The following is a 20,496-nucleotide window of genomic DNA, read 5'->3' as shown; positions in this document are numbered from 1 at the left end:
AGGTCCGGGGAGGTTTTTGTCTGACTGTGTGGTCAGGACAAAGACAAAGGAAAAGAAGCGGGAACTTTGAGATGCCTGGTTGGGTGTAGCTCTGTTGAAAGCCTATTTGTTAATGAGTCTATGTGAATGTGATTTGTGTTGCAAACAGTTAGTGCAGAGATTGTTTAGTTGTGTGCAAGAATCTGTTTGTGAACAGTATTAGCAAACTAAACACTTAGCTTTGATGAAGCCAACTAATCAATGACCTAACTGCAATCAATCACAGCAATAACTCAATGACAGCATTAAATCACATACAACAAGTTAAACAGTCTTGCTTAGCCTGTAAAGCTGTGATGAAGCTATGCCCAGTTGTTACTTTACCGATCCTTGAGTGGATGGGAGAAAGAGTCACTTGGTGGTGTACTTGTAGGTGAGACTAAGTGGTTCAGGTGTGATAGCCGTCGCCAAGGGGTGTTGATCAGACACACAAGAGGCAGAACTTCCTTTTACCAGTTTATTAAGAGGCTGGGCGAGTGTGTGTGGTCTACAGGAAACAACATGCAAGATCCACAGAAACAATCAGGTTACACCTTAAATGTAATGTGCAGTATGTAATGTTACATACTGCAACTGACCATGGAAATAAGACAGCAAATTCAAGGTAAATAATGGTCTGCATATAATCTATTAAGGCAAAGACTAACAGAAACAATATTAATAAACAATGAATAAACTGGCCTTCAACATTCAATGTCAGTCTCCTTCATTGCGTATATTACATATTTTAACTGGAAAGAAATGCCTTCTTATGCACTACAGGTGGCACACTCTAAGGTTGGAAAGTTTCTCATTCAAAGTTACATGTTAATAACACAAAATAGCACTAAACTGGATGTATGAACTGTCACCAAAATAACGCTAAAGAATATGCATCAATTATCTGAACTCAGTAAACATCACTGTGTCCTGCTTCCAGACATACAGTTACGGAATAATTATGCCAGAAATAGCTGATTTAACCAGAATTATAGTGTACAGGAATGAGGTAAATGCCAGAAACCTTTATATTTTAGCTTTTTAGGTTTCTACCGTTTTTTTTCCCCGTTAAAGTTTATAAGTTTAAGTTTATTTACTTTATTAATCCCCCTGAGGGGAAATTCTATGTTTTCACTCTTGCTTGTCAATTACACACAGGTCCGAAAGACACACACATGCACAAACAGGACCTATACATGCACAAAGTGGAGAGATGTCAGAGTGAGGGGGCTGCCCTTGGTGAGGCGCCCCGAGCGGTTGGGGGGTTCGGTGCCTTGCTCAAGGGCACCTCAGCAGTGCCCAGGAGGTGAACTGGCACCTCTCCAGCCACCAGTCCACGCTCCATATTTTGGTCTGGACGAGGACTCGAACAGGCGACCCTCCGGTTCCCAACCCAAGTCCCTATGGACTGAGCTACTGCCAGGTTTTTTTGGGGAGTTTTTCTTTATCCGCTGTGAGGGTCCAAAGGACAGAGGGATGTCGTATGCTGTAAAGCCCTGTGAGGCAAATTGTGATTTGTGATATTGGGCTTTATAAATAAAATTGATTGAATTGATTGATTTCTTGGTGATATGGGTTAACTGTGAAACATAACTAAACACAAGTTTATCAAACAGGCTGTAACAACCTTAACAAGCTGCCTCTAAATGTAGCGAAATATTATACATAAACTCAAAGGCAGGTAAATGATATGCTCATGCACACTGCATGATCTCAAGTCCGCTCTCACCTCAGTCTCTTGAACAGTACTGCTTTGTTAGCCGGCAGAAGAAGGGTGGGAAGAGCTGTGGTTCCAGCTGCAGTCTTTGCTGTGTCCTTGTTCCAAAGGTTCTGATCTGAGGAAGCCAGTCGCTTGGGGTCCTTGCAGAGTTAGATGCTGGGTGCTAACTCACTTAGTTCCGTGTTGCTGGAAAGCTAGTTGCAAACCTTGTGCTTGCACCTCTAACTTTCTGGCTCAGGTTAGAGAGTCTGTGATCAATTGCCCCACCTCTGATGGTTCAGGGCAAGGAGCAAGGGTCTGAGCTTCTGGGCTGGTCCAGGCACAGCTGGAAAGAGGTGTGAGCTGCTAGGGATCAACAGCAAAATTATTTAACAAAAGTACAAAATTTGGCTCAGAGCAGCTAATTTTGTTGTGTTGCTGCAAGAGGTTAGCAGAGTAAGATGCCCAACCAGGCAACTACGTCAGGTTTTTCTCATATCACATTATATGACAAGATGTTTTGTTTAATCTCTGCTTTAATTAGGTACTGACTGTAATCATCTCTGCTCTGAAAGGCTGGAGGACAGTTTAGACCTCATAACCCTGACCATCAGGGAACCTTTATACACCGACTGTACGGGACTCACCAAAAATACATCCTGCATTATAGGAGATTGTGTGCACCATCTCCACCTTGGCATTTTCTGAGGATCCAGCCTTTCATCTTAAATGACACCTACCTATATGGCAGTATGGCTGAATATGGCTTGCCATTATGTCACAGCCAAGAAGCTCATCAGCCTCAGTTAGATCTCAGAACTAACTGTCTAAAATACTGTCTCACTGTCTGCTGGAATTCATGAACTGAATCACCTGCTGGAATAAATGCAGCCATGTCCACCTCTTGTTTTGTGGACTGACTGCTTTAATGAGCAACAAAATGAATGAACACTGAACACCAGAAAAATACAAATTCCATTATAGGCCAGGGTAGGCCACACTACAGACCTGTTGCTCCAACCTCTCAGTCACCATTAGAGGCCAGCTAAACAAATAAAATCATTTAAGGCCCTGTTACTTTGGTTCAATGACCCACAGATGCATTGGCCAACTTGCTACTAGAACTAGTGGGGTTTTAATAAATTACTCTGTCTGTCTGCAGTGGAGGGGATGAAGGTGGTGGAGATTGAGAAATGTTGCAACGACATTAAGAAGCTCCATGAGGAGATGGCATCCAGAAACAACAGGTGACAGCCACAACAGAAGCAATTTGTCAGGAGATCTACTTTAGTATTTTATTACTATAAATAAGAATATATGCAGAGCAGTTAGTATTGCATAAGTATCATTATTAGTGCAGTTATAGCAAAAAAAAAAAAAAGTATTTATTACTGTAGTAATGGTAGTTATTATTTTAACACTGAAACAACAAGGCCTAGTTGATAAATTAATTAGTCTCATCAGAAAATTAATCACACAATATTCAGTTGATTGTTAAAATCAGTTAAGAGCAACAGCCCAAACTGTGGGAGCCCAAAGTGTTCAATATAAAATAAATAAAAATATATAAAAATGAACAAAACATTTCTGAAATTATCTGAAGAAATTATTAAAATTGAGCTTAGTATTGTGAAATGTTATTTGCATTTTCAAAATAACTGAATTTCATTGGATAACATTTTTCTTTCAGTACAGATATTTAGGGGCCTCTTGTTTTCCTGCTCGTACTTTCTTCTTCTTCTTCTTCTTCTTCTTCTTCTCTTTCTTCTTCTTCTTCCAAGGAAATCCTACTTCCCATGCATGAAAAATCACCAAAGTTTGCACAAAGGTCCAGTCAGATGCCAGATTTGTTCAGCTGCAAACACAAGTCAATAGCCCTGATGGTGTGTAGCGCCACCATCTAAAGTTCAAAACTTTATTTAAAATGTAGCCCCAATACTGAAGAAACTTTTGTACATTTAAACCTATTGCAAATTATGAAGTCCATCACTGTTTTTTTTTTTTCAAAAATTGTAAAACTTCTTAAACCTATCTCCTCTCACAATTTTGCTCAACTGACACCAAACTTCCAAGCATCTTTAGACTGTCTTCCACAAATTGTTCTCACAGATTTTTGATTGATCAAAAGTTGAGCCTAGAGTGCATCAAGATGTTTGACTGTAAACAGTACTGTAAACATATACTTGCAAATTCTTGCTAAAAAAAAAAAATAATAATAACAACATTTTGGAATCATGGTAGATGATGTTTGGCAAATATCAGAATTTTATATCAAAAACTGAATTTTTGACAGCATTTTGAATTCTGTCCTCATGTGAACCATTGCTGTCAAACAGCACACACATCAGTTTTTCACTTGTTTTATTAAAAACAAATCAGCAACATCTCCATGCTGTCTATATGCAAGATGTGTATTTTCAGATTTTTGTCTTGATAACTGAATTTATGACAGCAGTTTAAAAATCTGCCTTCACAGCTGCTGTCATCCTGGTGGCTGGCTTAGTCAATTTGTGAAGCCACAGACAAGTTGTCACTTGCTAATTAGCTCAGTCAGATAGAAGATATTCCTTGGTGTCAGAGGTTGTGAGTTAAAGCCTCAACTGATGCAAAATGTACATTGTAATGGTAACTTTCTTATTGTGTTCCTAGTCTGTCTCTTGTTGCTCAGAATTGCCCAGATTTGTCTAAAATTGCCTAAAATTGCCCAGCCCTGACCATTGCTGCGCAGCAGCTACAGTGCCCTCCAAAAGTATTGGAACAGTGAGGCCAATTCCTTTATTTTTGTTGTAGACTGAAAATATTTGGGTTTGACATCAAAAGATGAATATGGGACAAGAGATCAACATTTCAGCTTTCATTTCCAGGTATTTACATCTGGATCTGATACACAACTTAGAAGATAGCACCTTTTGTTTGAACCCACCCATTTTTCATGAGCAAAAGTATTGGAACATGTGACTGACAGGTGTGTTTTGTTGCCCAGGTGTCTCCCAATTACATTGATTATTCAAACAATAAATAGCACTGAATGTCTGAGCTCAGTTTCAGATTGAGTATGATAGGTTTTGCCTGTGCAGACTGCATTTAGAGGTGGAACCAACATGAAAACCAGAGAGCTGTCTATGGGTGAAAAAGAAGCAATTGTGAATCTGAGAGAAGATGGACAATCAATCAGAGCCATTGCACAAACATTGCCCATAGCCAGTACAACCATTTGGAATGTCCTGAAGAAGAAAGAAACCACTGGTGTACTAAGCAACAGACGTCGAACAGGTAGACCAAGGAAAACATCAGCAGTTGATCACAGAAACATTGTGAGAGCTGTAAAGAAAGACCCTAAAACAACTGTTAGTGACATCAGCAACAACCTCCAGAGGGCAGGAGTGAAGGTATCACAATCTACTGTTCGCAGAAGACTTCATGAACAAAAGTACAGAGGCTACACCAGATGATGCAAACCACTCATTAGCAAGAAGAATAGGAAGGCCAGGCTGGAATTTGCCAAAAGGTACAAAGATGAGCCTCAAAAATTCTGGGAAAAAGTTTTATGGACTGATGAGACAAAGATGAACTTTTTCCAAAGTGATGGAAAGGCGAAAGTTTGGAGAAAGAAAGGATCTGCTCATGATCCCAAACATGCAAGCTCATCTGTGAAACACGGTGGAGGTAATGTCATGGCTTGGGCTTGCATGGCTTCTTCTGGGACGGGCTCTTTCATCTTCATTGATGATGTAACACATGATGGCAGCAGCAAAATGAACTCAGAAGTCTACAGAAACATTTTGTCTGCTAATTTAAAGAAAGATGCAACCAAACTGATTGGGAGATCCTTCATCATGCAGCAAGATAACGACCCAAAACACACTGCCAAAACAACAAAGGAGTTCATCAGGGGCAAGAAGTGGAAGATTTTAGACTGGCCAAGTCAGTCTCCAGACTTAAACCCAATAGAGCATGCATTTTACCTGCTGAAGAGGAGACTGAAGGGAGTAACCCCCCAAAACAAACAACAACTGAAAGAGACTGCGGTGAAAGCCTGGAAAAGCATCACAAAAGAAGAATGCAAAAGTTTGGTGATGTCAGTGGGTCACAGGCTTGATGCAGTTATTGAAAGCAAAGGATTTGCAACTAAATATTAAGTCTCATTCACTTTAATCTATTTTAAGTTTATATGTTCCAATACTTTTGCTCACCTAAAAATTTTGTGTCCATTACAAATAATGCTATCTTCTAAGTTGTGTATCAGATCCAGATGTAAATACCTGGAAATAAAAGCTGAAATGTTGATCTCTTGTCTCATATTCATCTTTTGATGTCAAACCCAAATGTTTTCAGTCTACAACAAAAGTAAACGAATTGGACTCACTGTTCCAATACTTTTGGAGGGCACTGTATAATTGTATTTGTTGCCCCGGTGACACGTTTATTTCATGTCAAGTTTTTTTTCATAATGTGACTTTTCATAGTGTAATATTTTATTTCATACCCTGACTGTCAACAGTGATCATCTCACTTTTCAGCCAATCACATGCCACTCTTTGGACACAAACTCTTTACAACACTCCCTTCCGACAGGACGCCCTGGCCCATCACATATTCTCTGTACTGTGAACTTTTGCAGGTCCCCTGATCAATATTGCTTAAGATCCTGCACACAACTGCTGAAAATCTTTAATTCTAAAACATTTTGTACAGTATTTTGTTGTAATTTTTCCACTATATTTTAATGTTTTTTGTTCTTCTGCAGTTACTTGCCATTATCTTAATTTCCTCTAAATATGTTTATTGAATATATCAAACACCAAAGAAAATTCTTTGTAAATAAAATCCTACTTGTCAGTCAACCTTATTCTGATCATGATTTGAACAGGAACTGGTAAATCTGGTAGCAGTTGTTGAGCTTGCTTGCTTGAGAGAGGAAGGGCACTTGATTGGCAGAAAAATGAGAAATGACAGCACCACTGTCATGAAAAGCAACATTATGAAACAAAAAGTGTCATGAAATAAAAGTGTCACTGGGAAAATGCCATTATAAAATATGAACTTTTGAAAAAGGGCCATTTGAAATCAGATTTTCTGTTATGAAGTTTAAAAAACACATTAATTAGATAAAAATTCGATTGTAGGCCAGTGTAGGCACAATACACAATTCATATGATGATTTATATTTATTTTAAACATCTTTTGTATTCATGATTGAACATTTTGGGGTCCATACTTCTCAAAGTGTGTTGAAGATTTGATTAATCGAAACAAGAATCTAGAGATCATCTGGTAAGGAAAATTATCAATGGTTAAAGCCTTAATCAGTGTCACTGGTAGTTCTAGCATTAGATGCAAAGAGTAAAATAACTAGTCGTAGTAGTAATAAGTAGCAGTATAAGTAATTGATAAAGTAAGACTGGTGAGGTTTGGTGATAAAAGTTTTACACTGGAGACTGAGATTGTTTCACTGACTGGTCAATGAATATTATTGAATTTCATATTTTGTATTATTATTCTTAGTAGAATTGGTACTTGTATTAATTCTTTGTAGCTTCAAACTGTTTTTTTTTTTTTTCAGTAATTTTGTGGAGGACAATAAGAAGCTGACTCCTCGTAGAGATGTGCCCTCCTACCCAAAGGTAGGTTTTCCTAGAAAGTCTCTGTCACAGGGATCACTACACTGTATGCTCTGTTAGCCCGGTGAGTCTGCTGATGACAGGTGTGTCAGAAACACCATGCTGTTTAGGTGTGAGTGTTGTGAAAATGTAACTGGTCGTCAGGTTTAGTCCTTGTCTATTCCCAGAAATCACTGCAGTACAATAGGTCACTGTGAGATAATAATCATCTCATCTCTACTCTCAGAGAACACAGCAGTGAATCCATAGATGCACATTTTGTAACTGAACAGAAAGAAACATTTTTAAACACTTCCTTTTTGTGGTGAGATACAGCAGTCCAGCAAGAATTTAGGAAAATAAAGTAAAGTAGTAGGGATGACATGAGGTTATATGCATGAGCATTACAGTAAGTGTGTGTAGTGGTGCGTAGATGTGTGTGCCTGCGCCAGGTGGAGGCAGACAGGGTTAACTGCAAGCTCTGTTGCCTCCAGTACATGCTGTCACAACAGACCATAGACGCCCTCAAAAAACCTGCCTTCGACGTCTGGCTGTGGGAGGCCAACGAGGTAAGACTGATCAGCTGGCTTAAACACATCTCACCTGCAATTCTCCTCTCTCTTCTCCTTTCCATGTGCCCCTGTCTCCCTGTCTGTCCTGTGGCCCTTTGTGCGTGTTTACCCTCTGTGTGTGTGGGTGTGTGTGTGTGTTTGTGTAGTACCATCTGTCTAAGGAGACAGTAGAAGCTCTTAGATTGCCTACATTCGATGCTTGGCAGTGGGAGCCGAATGAGGTGAGACTCATGCCCTGATTATCCACTGATTCATTTTTCATCAAGCACAGGTTTAATTTCTGTTAATTATAACTGATTAAGTAACTGGTGAAGAAATTGCAAATTAACTGTGATTTAATATGCTATTTATGATTTCCTAAGTGTTCAGTTTTATATTGTCATTAATGATCAAAAGTCTGTGTTCAAAGTAGAAGAGAAAACGAAGTGTTTTGAAGTGCCAGCTGCCTGATGTTACCGACCATACACTAACACAACAAAAACTGGACATGCAGACCAATCTTTCTAATTGCAGAGATTTTGGCTTATCAAACACATGATAAGGGTAATGTTAAAGTTGTGCCCACAATGCAGCACCACCACCACTGACAGTTTGGTCGGAGACCTGGGTGTTTTATGCTAGTAATTGCCAATAGTCTTGAGCTGTTAGCCTCAAGCACAGGTAAGGGCTGGGATACAGCAGGCTACAGAGGGCTAGTAAGATCACTTGTTTGTAATTCCACATTCCCATATTGTTTTCATTATGCCTCTGTGCCAGCCATAGCCACAACTGGAGGCATGTTGTGGGGTTGTCCATCCACCCCATTCTCGTGAACGCCTTGAGGAAATTTCTTCAAATTTAGCACAAAAGTCCACTTGGACTCAGCAATGAACTGATTAGATTTTGGTGGTAAAAGGTCACAGTAACCTCACATAGCATGTAGGGCTGTCAACGAATATTCTAAATTCGAACTTGAAAAAAAAATGGACCTTCGAATGTGAAAATTGATATTCGATTGTGGAGGGAAAAAAAACCACCACCGCAGCTCTTTGCGAGTGGGAAGTGAGAGCGGCCACGCGCCGCGCCGCAGACGGTGTGGATGACACAATCGGTTAACATGGGCGCCGAAAGGAAACTGGCTTCGCTTCTCGGCGCTTCAAGGCTATTCGCAGCGCTTCTGCAGGCGGTGTGGCCACGGGTCAGAAAGGGGGGGTGAGCGAGAGGTCCACGGTCGTTTATAACGTAATGTTATAGAATTGTTTTATGTGTTTTAATGTATAGGTATGTAAATGTTTTCAAAGACGTTTATGTTGAAATAAAAATACCTACAAGTAGTTATGTTTCCTTGTATTAATACATACAGAAGTATGTTTCCTTGTATTAGTTTGCCCTCTTGTGGATATAATGCGAAAAAAAAATTCAAATGGTTCGAACCTATGAGTTATTTTTAGAAGGAATATTCGAACGTCATTTTTGAGCAATTTTGACAGCCCTAATAGCATGTTTTGGTCCATAACTCATTGAATCACTCATGAATTCTTGCACTATTTATGACAAAACTTCACACAAATGTGTAACAGGATATAATAATGGAGTGGTGACATTTTTATCCAAAAGGTCAAAGGTCAACTTCACAGTGACATCATAATGTATTGCATAAAACACTTTTCTGGCCGTTACTCAGTGCATAACTCAGGAACAGAAGGGGAGACATACTGAACTGGTGACATTGATCTTGGGTGTCCACCTTGAAACTGTGTTGATTGTATAGATCTCCTGTGCTGCTGGGGGAAGGATGTGTGTGAAGCATCCATGTTTTCACAGACATGGGTGTAGACTCTAAGTGCAACTTGCCTCCTGCACAGATGCATACAATGGCAAGGCGGTAATTCTAGTTTTCAAACTTGAAGTCTTCAGCCCTAATCGATGATGGACATTTATCAGATTTCACACAACTCTTCTCTAGAGAAACAAAAGGCTTTATACAGTTTTTTCACATATGCAGTAAAACTCTTCAAGACCTGTAAAAACACTTTGATGTGTGAAATTGGTGGTGTTCCTTCTATCCATCCATCCATTTTCTGCCACTTATGTGTGGCCTGGTCACACTGTTGTGTAACCTTCTAGGTAGTCCAGATGTCCCTCTACCCAGCATCGTCTTCTGGAGGAGCTCCTCCAGGGGGATCCCAAGGTGTACCCAAGCCAGCGTGTTCTGGATCTACCCCGGTGTCTACCACCAGTTTTAATGAGCCCGCAGAACCTCCAAAATATGTTGTGCAGGAGACATCCTGATTACCTGGCTCCTTTCAACATTAAACAGCTCTACTATGAGCCCCTGCACATGTCTGTGCTCCTTACATTATCTCTAAGACTGAACTGAACCAAAACAGAAAATGCACCAGACTTCATTTTTCCCTTTGGGTTCAGGTGGTTTAGGTTGGTGTTTAAGCTGTTCATCGAGACCACTTAAAAAGTTGGGTCTCAGTCTGCTTCCAACAAGACACTGATGTGAAAACAAAGAAAACCAGTCACATGATTTTATGAGAGTGGATCAAAAGCTAAACTACCATCTGCCGGTCATGAGAGCTGTCAAGAAAGTGATCTCCTAAATACGATGTTCAGTTGCAGTCTTGATAGTCCTGATTATCAGGTAGTTGTTGGTGAACTCTTTGTGACACCAAAGAATATAAAAAACACAGCAGATTCAGTGCTGCATGACCTCCTGTGAGTCAAAACAATTTTCCCATGTGGCTCCATGTAGTACTGATGACATCACCAAAATCGCCAAATAAATTAGTTCTCTCAGTTCACATTACCTCATGTTTATAGCTTTTGGATAATATGTAATAAGGCAAAGAGAACATGAAATAGATCAGAACTGTAGGACGATGAAATGGTGATTCAGTAAAACATTAAGCTTACTTGCGGTACAGTATCTCTACATAATGTAAATGATTGATTTATAATCTGGATTATTAGAGGATAATTTACAAGTGAAAAATCAACAGATGCAAAATAAATGTAAAATTGTGATTTGTATCTCATCTGTACTATATAATGAATATAGGCTCGTATATGTGCAGATACTTAATTTAAGGGGCAGTTGTGTCATTGCGCTTAATGATTGTAGGATAGAACATCACATTAAATGTGCAAATATAAACTCAAGTGTGAAACATGCACAATGCAAATGCTCTGGAAGTGAAAGATCTAAATGAAATGCAGTCATTATAAATCCCATTTGTTGCACCTGTGTTTGACAAGTGGAAATATCTGCTGTGAAAAAGGTCTATGAAGAGAGAGAAAACTGACTTACTACAAGAAAATGGGAGAGATGATGGATTTGCTGTATCTGGTATGGATTCACCAGGATTCTATGCTACTTAGGGACTGTTCTTTATTTATCAGAGAAGCAGTGTGGCTGCAGTGTGACTTCATTTTTGTTTGTTTATTTTGTCACTCCATGAAGCTACAAATGTTTTTCCTGTAGCCTCCCTGAGTAATTTGAGGAAAATGCATGACCCTCCCTCAACCATGAATTCTTGATTTTTAAAACTTACCCTTTGATGTTTGAAAATTAAAAGTTGAAAATGAAATCCTGGAATTGAAAAAAGCCTCAGTTTCTCACTCTTGTTGTGCATGCTGGCAAAAGTTAGTATTTGGCCAAATTTTCAATGAGACATAGAATAAAATGATTTTGATAATATATCACCATTTTAAGTTCAGATTTGGTTGTGTTCAAGAATCGTTGGATATTTGAAAATCCAATTATATTTTCTGTTTTTACAGTTTTTGACGATGATAAATGGTGCAATTTTGGTCATTTTTAAAGACAACATTTGTTTTTTTTAAAGATTATTTTTTGGGCTTTTGCCTTTAATTGACAGGAGAGAGTGAAATGGGGGAGTGAGAGAGAGTGGGGGGATGACATGCAGCAAATGGTTGCGAGCTGGAGTCGAACCCGTGACCGCTGCAGCGAGGCAACGCCTCTGTATATGGGGCGCCGGCACAACCACTACGCTACGTGTTTGAATGCACGTTGTTGTTGTTGTTGTTTAAATAGCATCCAATAAATACAAAATACAACCATTTAGAGTTTTATATCCATTCCCCAAGCCAAAATTAAAAAACAAACAAACAAACAAACAAACAAAAAAAACAAAACATGAGTCCGTCCTTAGTGCTTACAATATTATTATTATTCTTTTTAACTCACATATACAACAATTCACATGTTGAAAATAAAATAGGGTTTGGTCTTTATGGTATAAGGTTCAGAAGGCAAATTCTGCTATTTTTATAAATAATATTTTATTTAGTTTACTTTAATAATTACAACAAAACAAGGTTTATTGTGCTATTCACAAAATTAAAAAAATATATATTAAGAAAAGAAATAAGCCTCAAACATACTGCTATTTTAGAGTAGTATTTCATTCAGTATTCCATTTCCATTTTTCCATTTTTCTTCAGCAAGTGTTTTCTTTTCTCTTTTCTCTGTGGAATTGGAAAAGCAGATGAAGCAGCTTTTAGACTGTGGAGCTACATCATTCATTGACAGCAACATATTTACTGTTGATTTTGCTTGTAGTTTTGTTCCTTAAGAAGGGGTGTAATAGCCCATAATCTAAACCAACATGCTCCCTTAGCTTATATGCATCTTTTGATGTGCTGCTCACTATATGATTGAAGAGGTCTGTCCAAATTCAACAGAAAGAATGTTTTTACAAATCAAAAACTGCAAGGTGGTTCATTTTATCATTGCATTAAAAAAAAAGAAAAAAAAAAGTAATTTATCATCATATCATTGATTCGTTGCATTTGTTCTTCAGATGCTGAGCTGTCTTGAACATATGTACCATGACCTGGGCTTGGTCAAAGGCTTCAACATCAACCCTATCACACTCAAGAGATGGCTGGTGAGACCTGGACCTAGTACGATTTGCAAATTCAATTAGAAACCAACCAACACCACACCACACCACAACAATATCTCTAAATACTTTACTGACCAAAAGCTCAAAGATCTCAAGCCTCCTCTCTGTCTCTCTTTCTCTGTCGGTCTATCTGTCTGTCTTTCTCTCTTTCTCTGCCTGTCTGTCATTTTCTCTTTCTCTGTCTGTCTGTCTGTCTCTCTTTCTGTCTCTGTCTGTCTGTCTCTCTTTCTCTGTCGGTCTATCTGTCTGTCTTTCTCTCTTTCTCTGCCTGTCTGTCATTTTCTCTTTCTCTGTCTGTCTGTCTGTCTCTCTTTCTGTCTCTGTCTGTCTGTCTCTCTTTCTCTCTGTCTCTCTTTCTCTGTCTGTCTGTCTGTCTGTCTGTCTCTCTCTCTCTCTCTCTAAAAAATAAAAAGTAAAGAGAATAATGAAAAAACAAAAACAAAATCTATCTCATAGTGAAACATGTCTTGTTGACATGTCTCTCTCTTTCTCTGTCTGTCTGTCTGTCTGTCTGTCTGTCTCTGTAGCTTTGTATTCATGACAACTACAAGAATAACCCCTTCCACAACTTTCGCCACTGTTTCTGTGTCACCCAGATGATGTACAGCATGATCTGCCTCTGCAGCCTACAGGTAAGCAGCTTCTTGGAGACCTGAATGCTGTGAGACTTGAGGCTTGGTTTAATAAAGAATTGAGCTGAGACTTGAAAGCAAAGTTTCAAGTTTTGAGCAGGTAAAATTGGAGAATGATAAAAACTAACAATGGCAGGCCTTGTATGGCCACCCACCCTGCACATTATTTTTTTTAAAGTCCTACATGTTGGTCCCAGCTACATAAAAAAACCTCTAACACAGCACTGAAAAGCTGAGATCTTAACATGCTGAAATGTCAAGACATCAAATAGTCAGCATCTTAGCTTGTACACTGCTCTGAGACAGACACTTAGATTAAAGGGGGCATTCACCACCAAGTTTTCATGGCAAAGTCAATGTACTCATCATAAGGAGTCCCTCTCAGCCTGTGGAAACAGTTTGCAGAGTGTATTTAGTCCCCTAACTTCATGAAAATATAGGCTTATACTAAACCACTGGAGTAGCCCTAGATATGAAAAGTTAGACATTTTTGAAAATATGCTTATTTACTACTTGCCAAAAGTTAGATAATAAGATTCAGCAATAACTAGTTAGCTTAGAACAGGGGTGGCCCACCAGTCAGAGACCAAGAGCCACAAAAATTACTGTGGTACTACAAAGAGCCACATCATACACATGTGTGGTTACAAACGCACTCCCTCTATCACACAAACACGAAAGGACATAAAATCAAAATCCATACATTTCCAATTTTCAAAGCCAGATTTATTTATCTCACACACAAATGAATAACCATGAATAGAGATACACACAGTCTCTCCCTCTCATACTGTCTTTCTCCACCCCCCTCCACATCCACAGTCTCTCCCTCTCTCATACTCTCTCCACAGTCTCTCCCTCTCTCATACTCTCTCCACACAGTCTCTCCCTCTCTCATACTCTCTCCACACACACCCACACACAGTCTCTCCCTCTCTCATACTCTCTCCACACAGTCTCTCCCTCTCTCATACTCTCTCCTCACACAAAATCACTCTCCGACTCTGCTAAAAATGTCCTTTGTTCATTTTCATACTATCGCTTAGCCACGCATTTCTTCCCTGCCATTTTTTGCTATATCGATATCGCCACCGCGCTGTCCTGCATTCCTCCCAAACTCCACGCCCTCTCACCTGCCCATGTGCACTCCTCTCTCTCTTACTCGCTCCACTTAGGCCTGTTACATTTCTTAAAGGGCTATAGCACTCATAACAATGAATTGATTTTTTATGAAGGATGGAAGAGCTGCACGCTGATGGTTTTAATTAATGGATCGAAGAGCAGCACACTGATGTGCAAAGAGCCGCACCACCCCTGGCTTAGAATAAAGATTGGAAAAGGGGAAACGCCCCCCCATAACCACCATGAGAATAAATATATTTCCCAAAATGTTATGATTCTTTTAGCAGCTCTGTCTGTCAGTTGGAATAATCAGACTGGAGAAGACCATCCTGATGACGTGAGCTCAACATTCTGTTTTACTCTCTGTATCAGTCTGGACTCAGTGCCGCCCGCCCTTTCAGTGGGTGGGAGTACTCACCTTGACAGACAAACTTCTTTAGCCAGTTAGCCTAACAAAACATTGGGAACATCTTCATCATCAACAATGGAGCCAGTTGATAAATCAAACTTTTGCCAAATCCAGTCAGAAGAATGACAAAAATGTATTTCCTCTAAGAAACTCCAAGAGTACATATTCTTGTTGTTGTTTAATTGTTGTTATTGACTCTATTTCTGCAATCACTTCAGTTATAGCTGTGTTTTCTCTACTAACGTTTGAGTTAGTGCTTCAGGAGCTGCCATTACTGTTCTTCAAGCTGCGGCCTGCATTTTACATCATCAGCTACAATTTAGTCCCTGATTGGCTGCTTACATTGTCAACTACAATGTGGATTCCTGATTGGCCCACATTGGATTTTACTGTAATTTCTTAAGTGTTTGGGGTGGCAGCAAGTCTAGACTGATACAGAGAGTGAAATAGAATGTTGAGCTCATATCATCAGGATGATCTTACCAGGCTAAAGTAATGGCATCCTGAGCATAGAATGAAGACAAGCTTCCCCTGTGTGTGTTGTAACTCAAGATTCTCTGTGGTTTGTTCTGGTAGGCGGTCTGACTACCCAACCATGTTAGTGCATTGCACTGGCTAGCTAATCCTCACCACTCTGCACTGTGCTTATACAGAAGTTACAGCCAGTTACTGCTGATATATCAGAAGTGTAAAACCCACCCTGTAGTTCCCCCCAGGTTAACACTGTTAGCTCTGTAGCACTGTTGCCATTGTTAGAACTGTTTTTTTGCAGCTTTTTTAGCTGCTAGGCACTGGCTCAGCCACCTCCATGTTGAGAATTGTGTGCAAACTATCCTGGCTCAGACTCATAAATATGCTCTGAATGGTTTACACAGCTCTTTTAAATAGTAATAAAATATAAACCCACCATGGCTTTTTATAATGACACTCCTTGTGGTCTTTGATGCAGTTTTCACAAGCAATACTGTTATCTTTGGTAAAAGAAATTCATTTGATAAATTACTTTGAAGTAAATTTAAATGAGATGTTTTGTTCTTATAAGCTTTCTGCTGATGTACTGTGTAAATACAGTTAAGTAATGGTGTTCCCTGCTGGGATGATATTTTCATTTCTGCTGACCAGAATGTTCACAGAGATTTCTAGAGCGGATATAGTGGGATTTGGCGTTTGACTGTCACTGGAGTGATCATGCTTCTTCAAGATCCTGCTCTCTGAATTTTACACTTTATGTTTTAAGTACAGGTCGACCGATATGGATTTTTTATGGCCGATGCCGATACCATTGTTTTGCCATCAGCCTCAGCTGATGACCAATATGTACTGCCGATTTTTTTGAGCCTATATTTGGGGCCGATATTGTTTTTTCTCCCTCTATTTGCATGATAGAAATGTCACAATAATAACAATGAGGGGTACACAAGTGTTAATTTTAGAAAAAATAACAAAAACTTTATTTAACAAACACACAACACACAAGTCTCTCTTTAAAAAAGAAAAAAATATATATATATGTTTTAGGAATGTAACGATATGGAAAATTTGGTATCTCGATTATAGTGACCAAATTATCACGGTAAACGATAATACCACAATATGCTGTAAAATGTTCAAAAAATACATACTTGTAACTTCCTTATCATACTAAAATGTTAACAGCCAAAATCTTATATTAAAATGAAACTTTCACATTAAAGGGCCAAGGGATTGGCACAGCAACAGAAAGATTTATTTCAAATGAACAAAATATGTAAACAAATTACAAGACCAAAGCTTATTTGTCTGGGGCATTTTAACAGTCAGCAAAATATGTAAACAATATTGGAACAAAACTTGTTCCTCGGGAAAATTTGTGCAAGTAATAGTGCAACTTAAAATAACTTTGAATAAAATAAACTTTAAACTTTAAACCTTAAATAAACATAAATGTGCAAATAAATAAACAGGCACTTAACAAATTAAGAGTCGAAATACCATGCATAACTGGCCGTCTATATCGATTCTAGCTCGCCATACAATAACCATAATCATAGTGATTCAGTCATAGTTGATCTCAATTAGTGATAATATAAAATGAATATGTTTACATTATGTTATGTCGGTTTATATTCTGTCGGCTTCACTCAGTGTTTTCAGCTCCATTTCATTTTGAAACACTTAGCAACATAGCTGCTAATACGGCTATTAGCTACTCAGCTAGTATTAGCTCCTAAGTGTCTTAAATGAAAACGGAAAACCTAGTCGCTGTTTAGGAGGACAGATACGGCTCAAATGTCCTGTATACGTCAAGAGTTACACATTATGACAATCCTACTAAAACCGAAGTCCCTCACACAATAACTGACGTTTGCATAGCATACCTTGCATTGACTGTAAAGCTGTGGATGACGGTCACGGAGATGAGCCAGCAGGTTTGTAGTGTTGCTACCCTTCACAGCAACTTTCTTTCGACATGTTCTGCACACAGGATAGTTGTCCTCCACCAGCTGTCCCTCGGCATTCTTCAGAAACCCAAAGTATGCCCAGACCTCAGATTTTGTGCGTTTAGTTTGGGGGGAAAATTTCCTGAGTGCTGCTATCACCACCTTCTACCATGTTTTCATTCTTTGTATTTACACAAGCTATGCATTCACGCAGCGCCTGCATTGCGAGACTTGGATGAGGCTGTTATTACATATCCTGATAATCCACCGCGATAATGCAATTAATTTAAACATAAACGGTAATTCTTACTGTGTAAAAATTAACTGAGATTTACTGTAATATCGGTAATCGTTACATCCCTAATGTATATATATTAGTGCTGTGAATTGATTCAAATTTTTAATCGTGATTAATCACATGATTTTCATAGTTAACTCGCAATTAATCGAAAATTAATCACACATTTTTTATCTGTTCTAAATGAAAAGTTTTTTAATACTCATCAATATAGGAGTGGACAAATATGCTTTTTATGCAAATGCATTTTAATTGAAACATTATGCTGAAAGCACAACATGACAATGGAGCCCAACATGGAAAAACAAATGGGCATATTGACCTGAATGTCATATAGTGTGTCCAACTTAAGTTCAACCCAAGTTCATTCCCTGGATCCTGGTGGAAAACATAGGCTCACAAAACACATCCCCTACTAAGTGGAAACAAAACAGTCACACAAAAATAAATTAAAACAAACAAATAAAGTGCACATGTAACGGTGCACATGTAGTGCAGAACTAGGACTCAGCCTATACAGTATAGTGCATTTAGGACTCAGCCTATATAGTGAAGTTAGTCAATCAGTCACTAGTCAGTCAGTCAGGTAGCCAGTCAGTGGTCAGCTACTCAGTCAATCAGCAGTCAGTCAGTCAGTCAGTAGTAAGCCAGTCAGTCACTACGTCAGTCAGTCAGCAATAAGCCAGTCAGTCAGTCAGTCAGTCAGTCACATCCTTACTGGGAACAAAGCAGTCATACAAAAAAATTAACTAAAACAAACAAAGTGCATATGTAACGGTGCATATGTAGTGCAGAACTAGGACTCAGCCTATATAGTGCAGTTAGGCATAGAAACACCACTAAGGTCCCGATTAGCCTACTTCTCTTTCTTTGCATTAAGCCAACTGGCTTAATGTCCGAAAATGTAAACAGGCTTGTCTGTTTGAGCAACTGCTCAAACAGACAAGCCTGTTTACATTTTCAGACGACAGGGCAGCTCGCTTCTTCTGAACAACATGCCCTGAGAGTGAAAATAACCTTTCACGGGGTACGGATGTGGGAGGTGTTGCCAAGTACTTGTGTGCAAGGCAGACCATCTCGCTGTGTGCCCCTTCATGTTTGGACCACTACTGCTGGGGACAGTCCTCCATGACAAAAGGGGGCTCTGCCTTGTAGCGCTCCACACATTTCTCAACACAAACCTGCTGCTGTTCAAGCTCCGCTGCGTTTGATGGGCTATGCTTGAAATGGCCCACTACCTTTCTGCATTTAGCCAATACACTGTCATTGGCCTGTTGTGCAGAGACACTGTGATGGCTCGGTGGACGCTGTGTACGATGCAGGGCATATGTTTGAATGGGAGTTGCCTGGCCGCTGCAATCATATTGCGTGCACTATCGGTGGCAACCTGATCTCACAGAAATAAGTGAAATAACCACGACCTCTTAACACCGCATTCCGTGGTGGCAGCACATAATGGCTTGAAATTACATGCTGCCACCACGAAAACAATGCCAATGTAAAGTCAATTAGGATCCTCTCCCGTGGTGGACACACGGATTCCCTGATTCAATCACGTCACGTCAACCTCGTTTTCCTCAATGATATCTTTAACATTCCTGTATACACACAACAACACGGAAGTGTCCTTGATAACTCAACAATATGACAGGTTAATGTCAAGGCCATAAAATAAAATAAATGTATTTTGCCAGCTTTTGATAGCGTAGGGCTTTAAGAGCATTGTGCTGTGGGCGGATGGGGCGCGTTCCACTACTGTTTTGTAGCTGCTGTCCGCAGTCTGTGGGCTTCATTCCATTTCAGATTGCCATCCGTCTGCCGTAACTGAATCCAGACGCCACTAATAAATAAATAAATAAATAAGAAGATAAAAATAAGGCTGAGCACGGAAGAACCAGAGAGGAAACACCATCACATGGACCCGTCCGCCCCTGGCAACCCGGCCACCCTCCACTCCACCAGGGGAGAGTGGACCCCAAGCCAGCGCCACAGAACCAGCGGCTGCCCCGCTGGTTATACGTCCGACCATGGCAGCTGTCACACAAACCGCTGCTGAAAATTATACATTTTGATACAGGTAGGCTATATACATATTGCAAAAAGTAAAAGTACACCAAAGCATATTTTCGTTTCCAAATATTTATTTGAAAACGAAACCATTCATACGGTCAATATAAAACATTTTGTTAGTAATAAAAAACAAATGTAATCTCAATGTGAGCCAGCCGGCGGGACTGTGGCTGAACCACTCCAATGTTCATTCATTCATTCAATCGCGTGTTCAATGTGTGTGTGTGTGTGTGTGTGTGTGTGTGTGTGTGTATGTGTCAGAGAGGAGTATCAATAAAAAAAAAAAAAGTAATTATTTCGGTGTTTATTTCTTTTATTCTTCCGTTTTTTTTTTTTTTATTAAAATGCGTAATATAGCCAACAATATTATAGACCAAATGTTAATCTAATTATTATTGTAGAATGTATTTAGCAAATCACCACTCTCAACTGGAGACAGCAGCAAAAAAAAAAAAGGCATTATAAAAAGCCGACAAATTGTGTTAATTAATTGACGTGAGACATTGAAGAGGTTGTCTCCTATAGTCTGTAATTTTTTATTTTTTTTTATCATAACTTCTCGGAAATTACTCAAAAGTAGAACATGCTAAAAGTAAATACAATAATAGGCTAAATAGTATCTAAGCAATAATAAAGTGTCTAAACAATAATAAATATTATCTAAGTTATCTATTAGGCTACCATTCCACTCTGTCAATAGATTTTAAAATTTCAATATGATTTTAATATTATTTTTGCTT

At 39.1% G+C, this 20,496-nt stretch overlaps 1 protein-coding gene across 2 annotated transcripts in view; it reads left to right on the top strand.

Moving 5' to 3' along the window:
• Positions 1 to 20,496, top strand: part of pde9aa (phosphodiesterase 9aa) — a 118,784-nt gene that overhangs the window by 29,971 nt on the left and 68,317 nt on the right. Inside the window, exons 3-7 of one of the 2 annotated variants that reach the window (XM_033618093.2) lie at positions 2,880 to 2,964; positions 7,281 to 7,341; positions 7,812 to 7,886; positions 12,701 to 12,787; positions 13,333 to 13,437. In XM_033618093.2, the coding sequence (XP_033473984.2) occupies positions 2,880 to 2,964; positions 7,281 to 7,341; positions 7,812 to 7,886; positions 12,701 to 12,787; positions 13,333 to 13,437 (413 nt within the window). The remainder of the gene's footprint in view (positions 1 to 2,879; positions 2,965 to 7,280; positions 7,342 to 7,811; positions 7,887 to 12,700; positions 12,788 to 13,332; positions 13,438 to 20,496) is intronic. The other variant, XM_033616978.2, reaches the window with a different exon arrangement.

The sequence above is a fragment of the Epinephelus lanceolatus genome, chromosome 14 (genome assembly GCF_041903045.1).
Source record: "Epinephelus lanceolatus isolate andai-2023 chromosome 14, ASM4190304v1, whole genome shotgun sequence".
Taxonomy (NCBI): domain Eukaryota; kingdom Metazoa; phylum Chordata; class Actinopteri; order Perciformes; family Serranidae; genus Epinephelus; species Epinephelus lanceolatus.
This window is presented reverse-complemented; position numbering and strand designations above follow the sequence as displayed.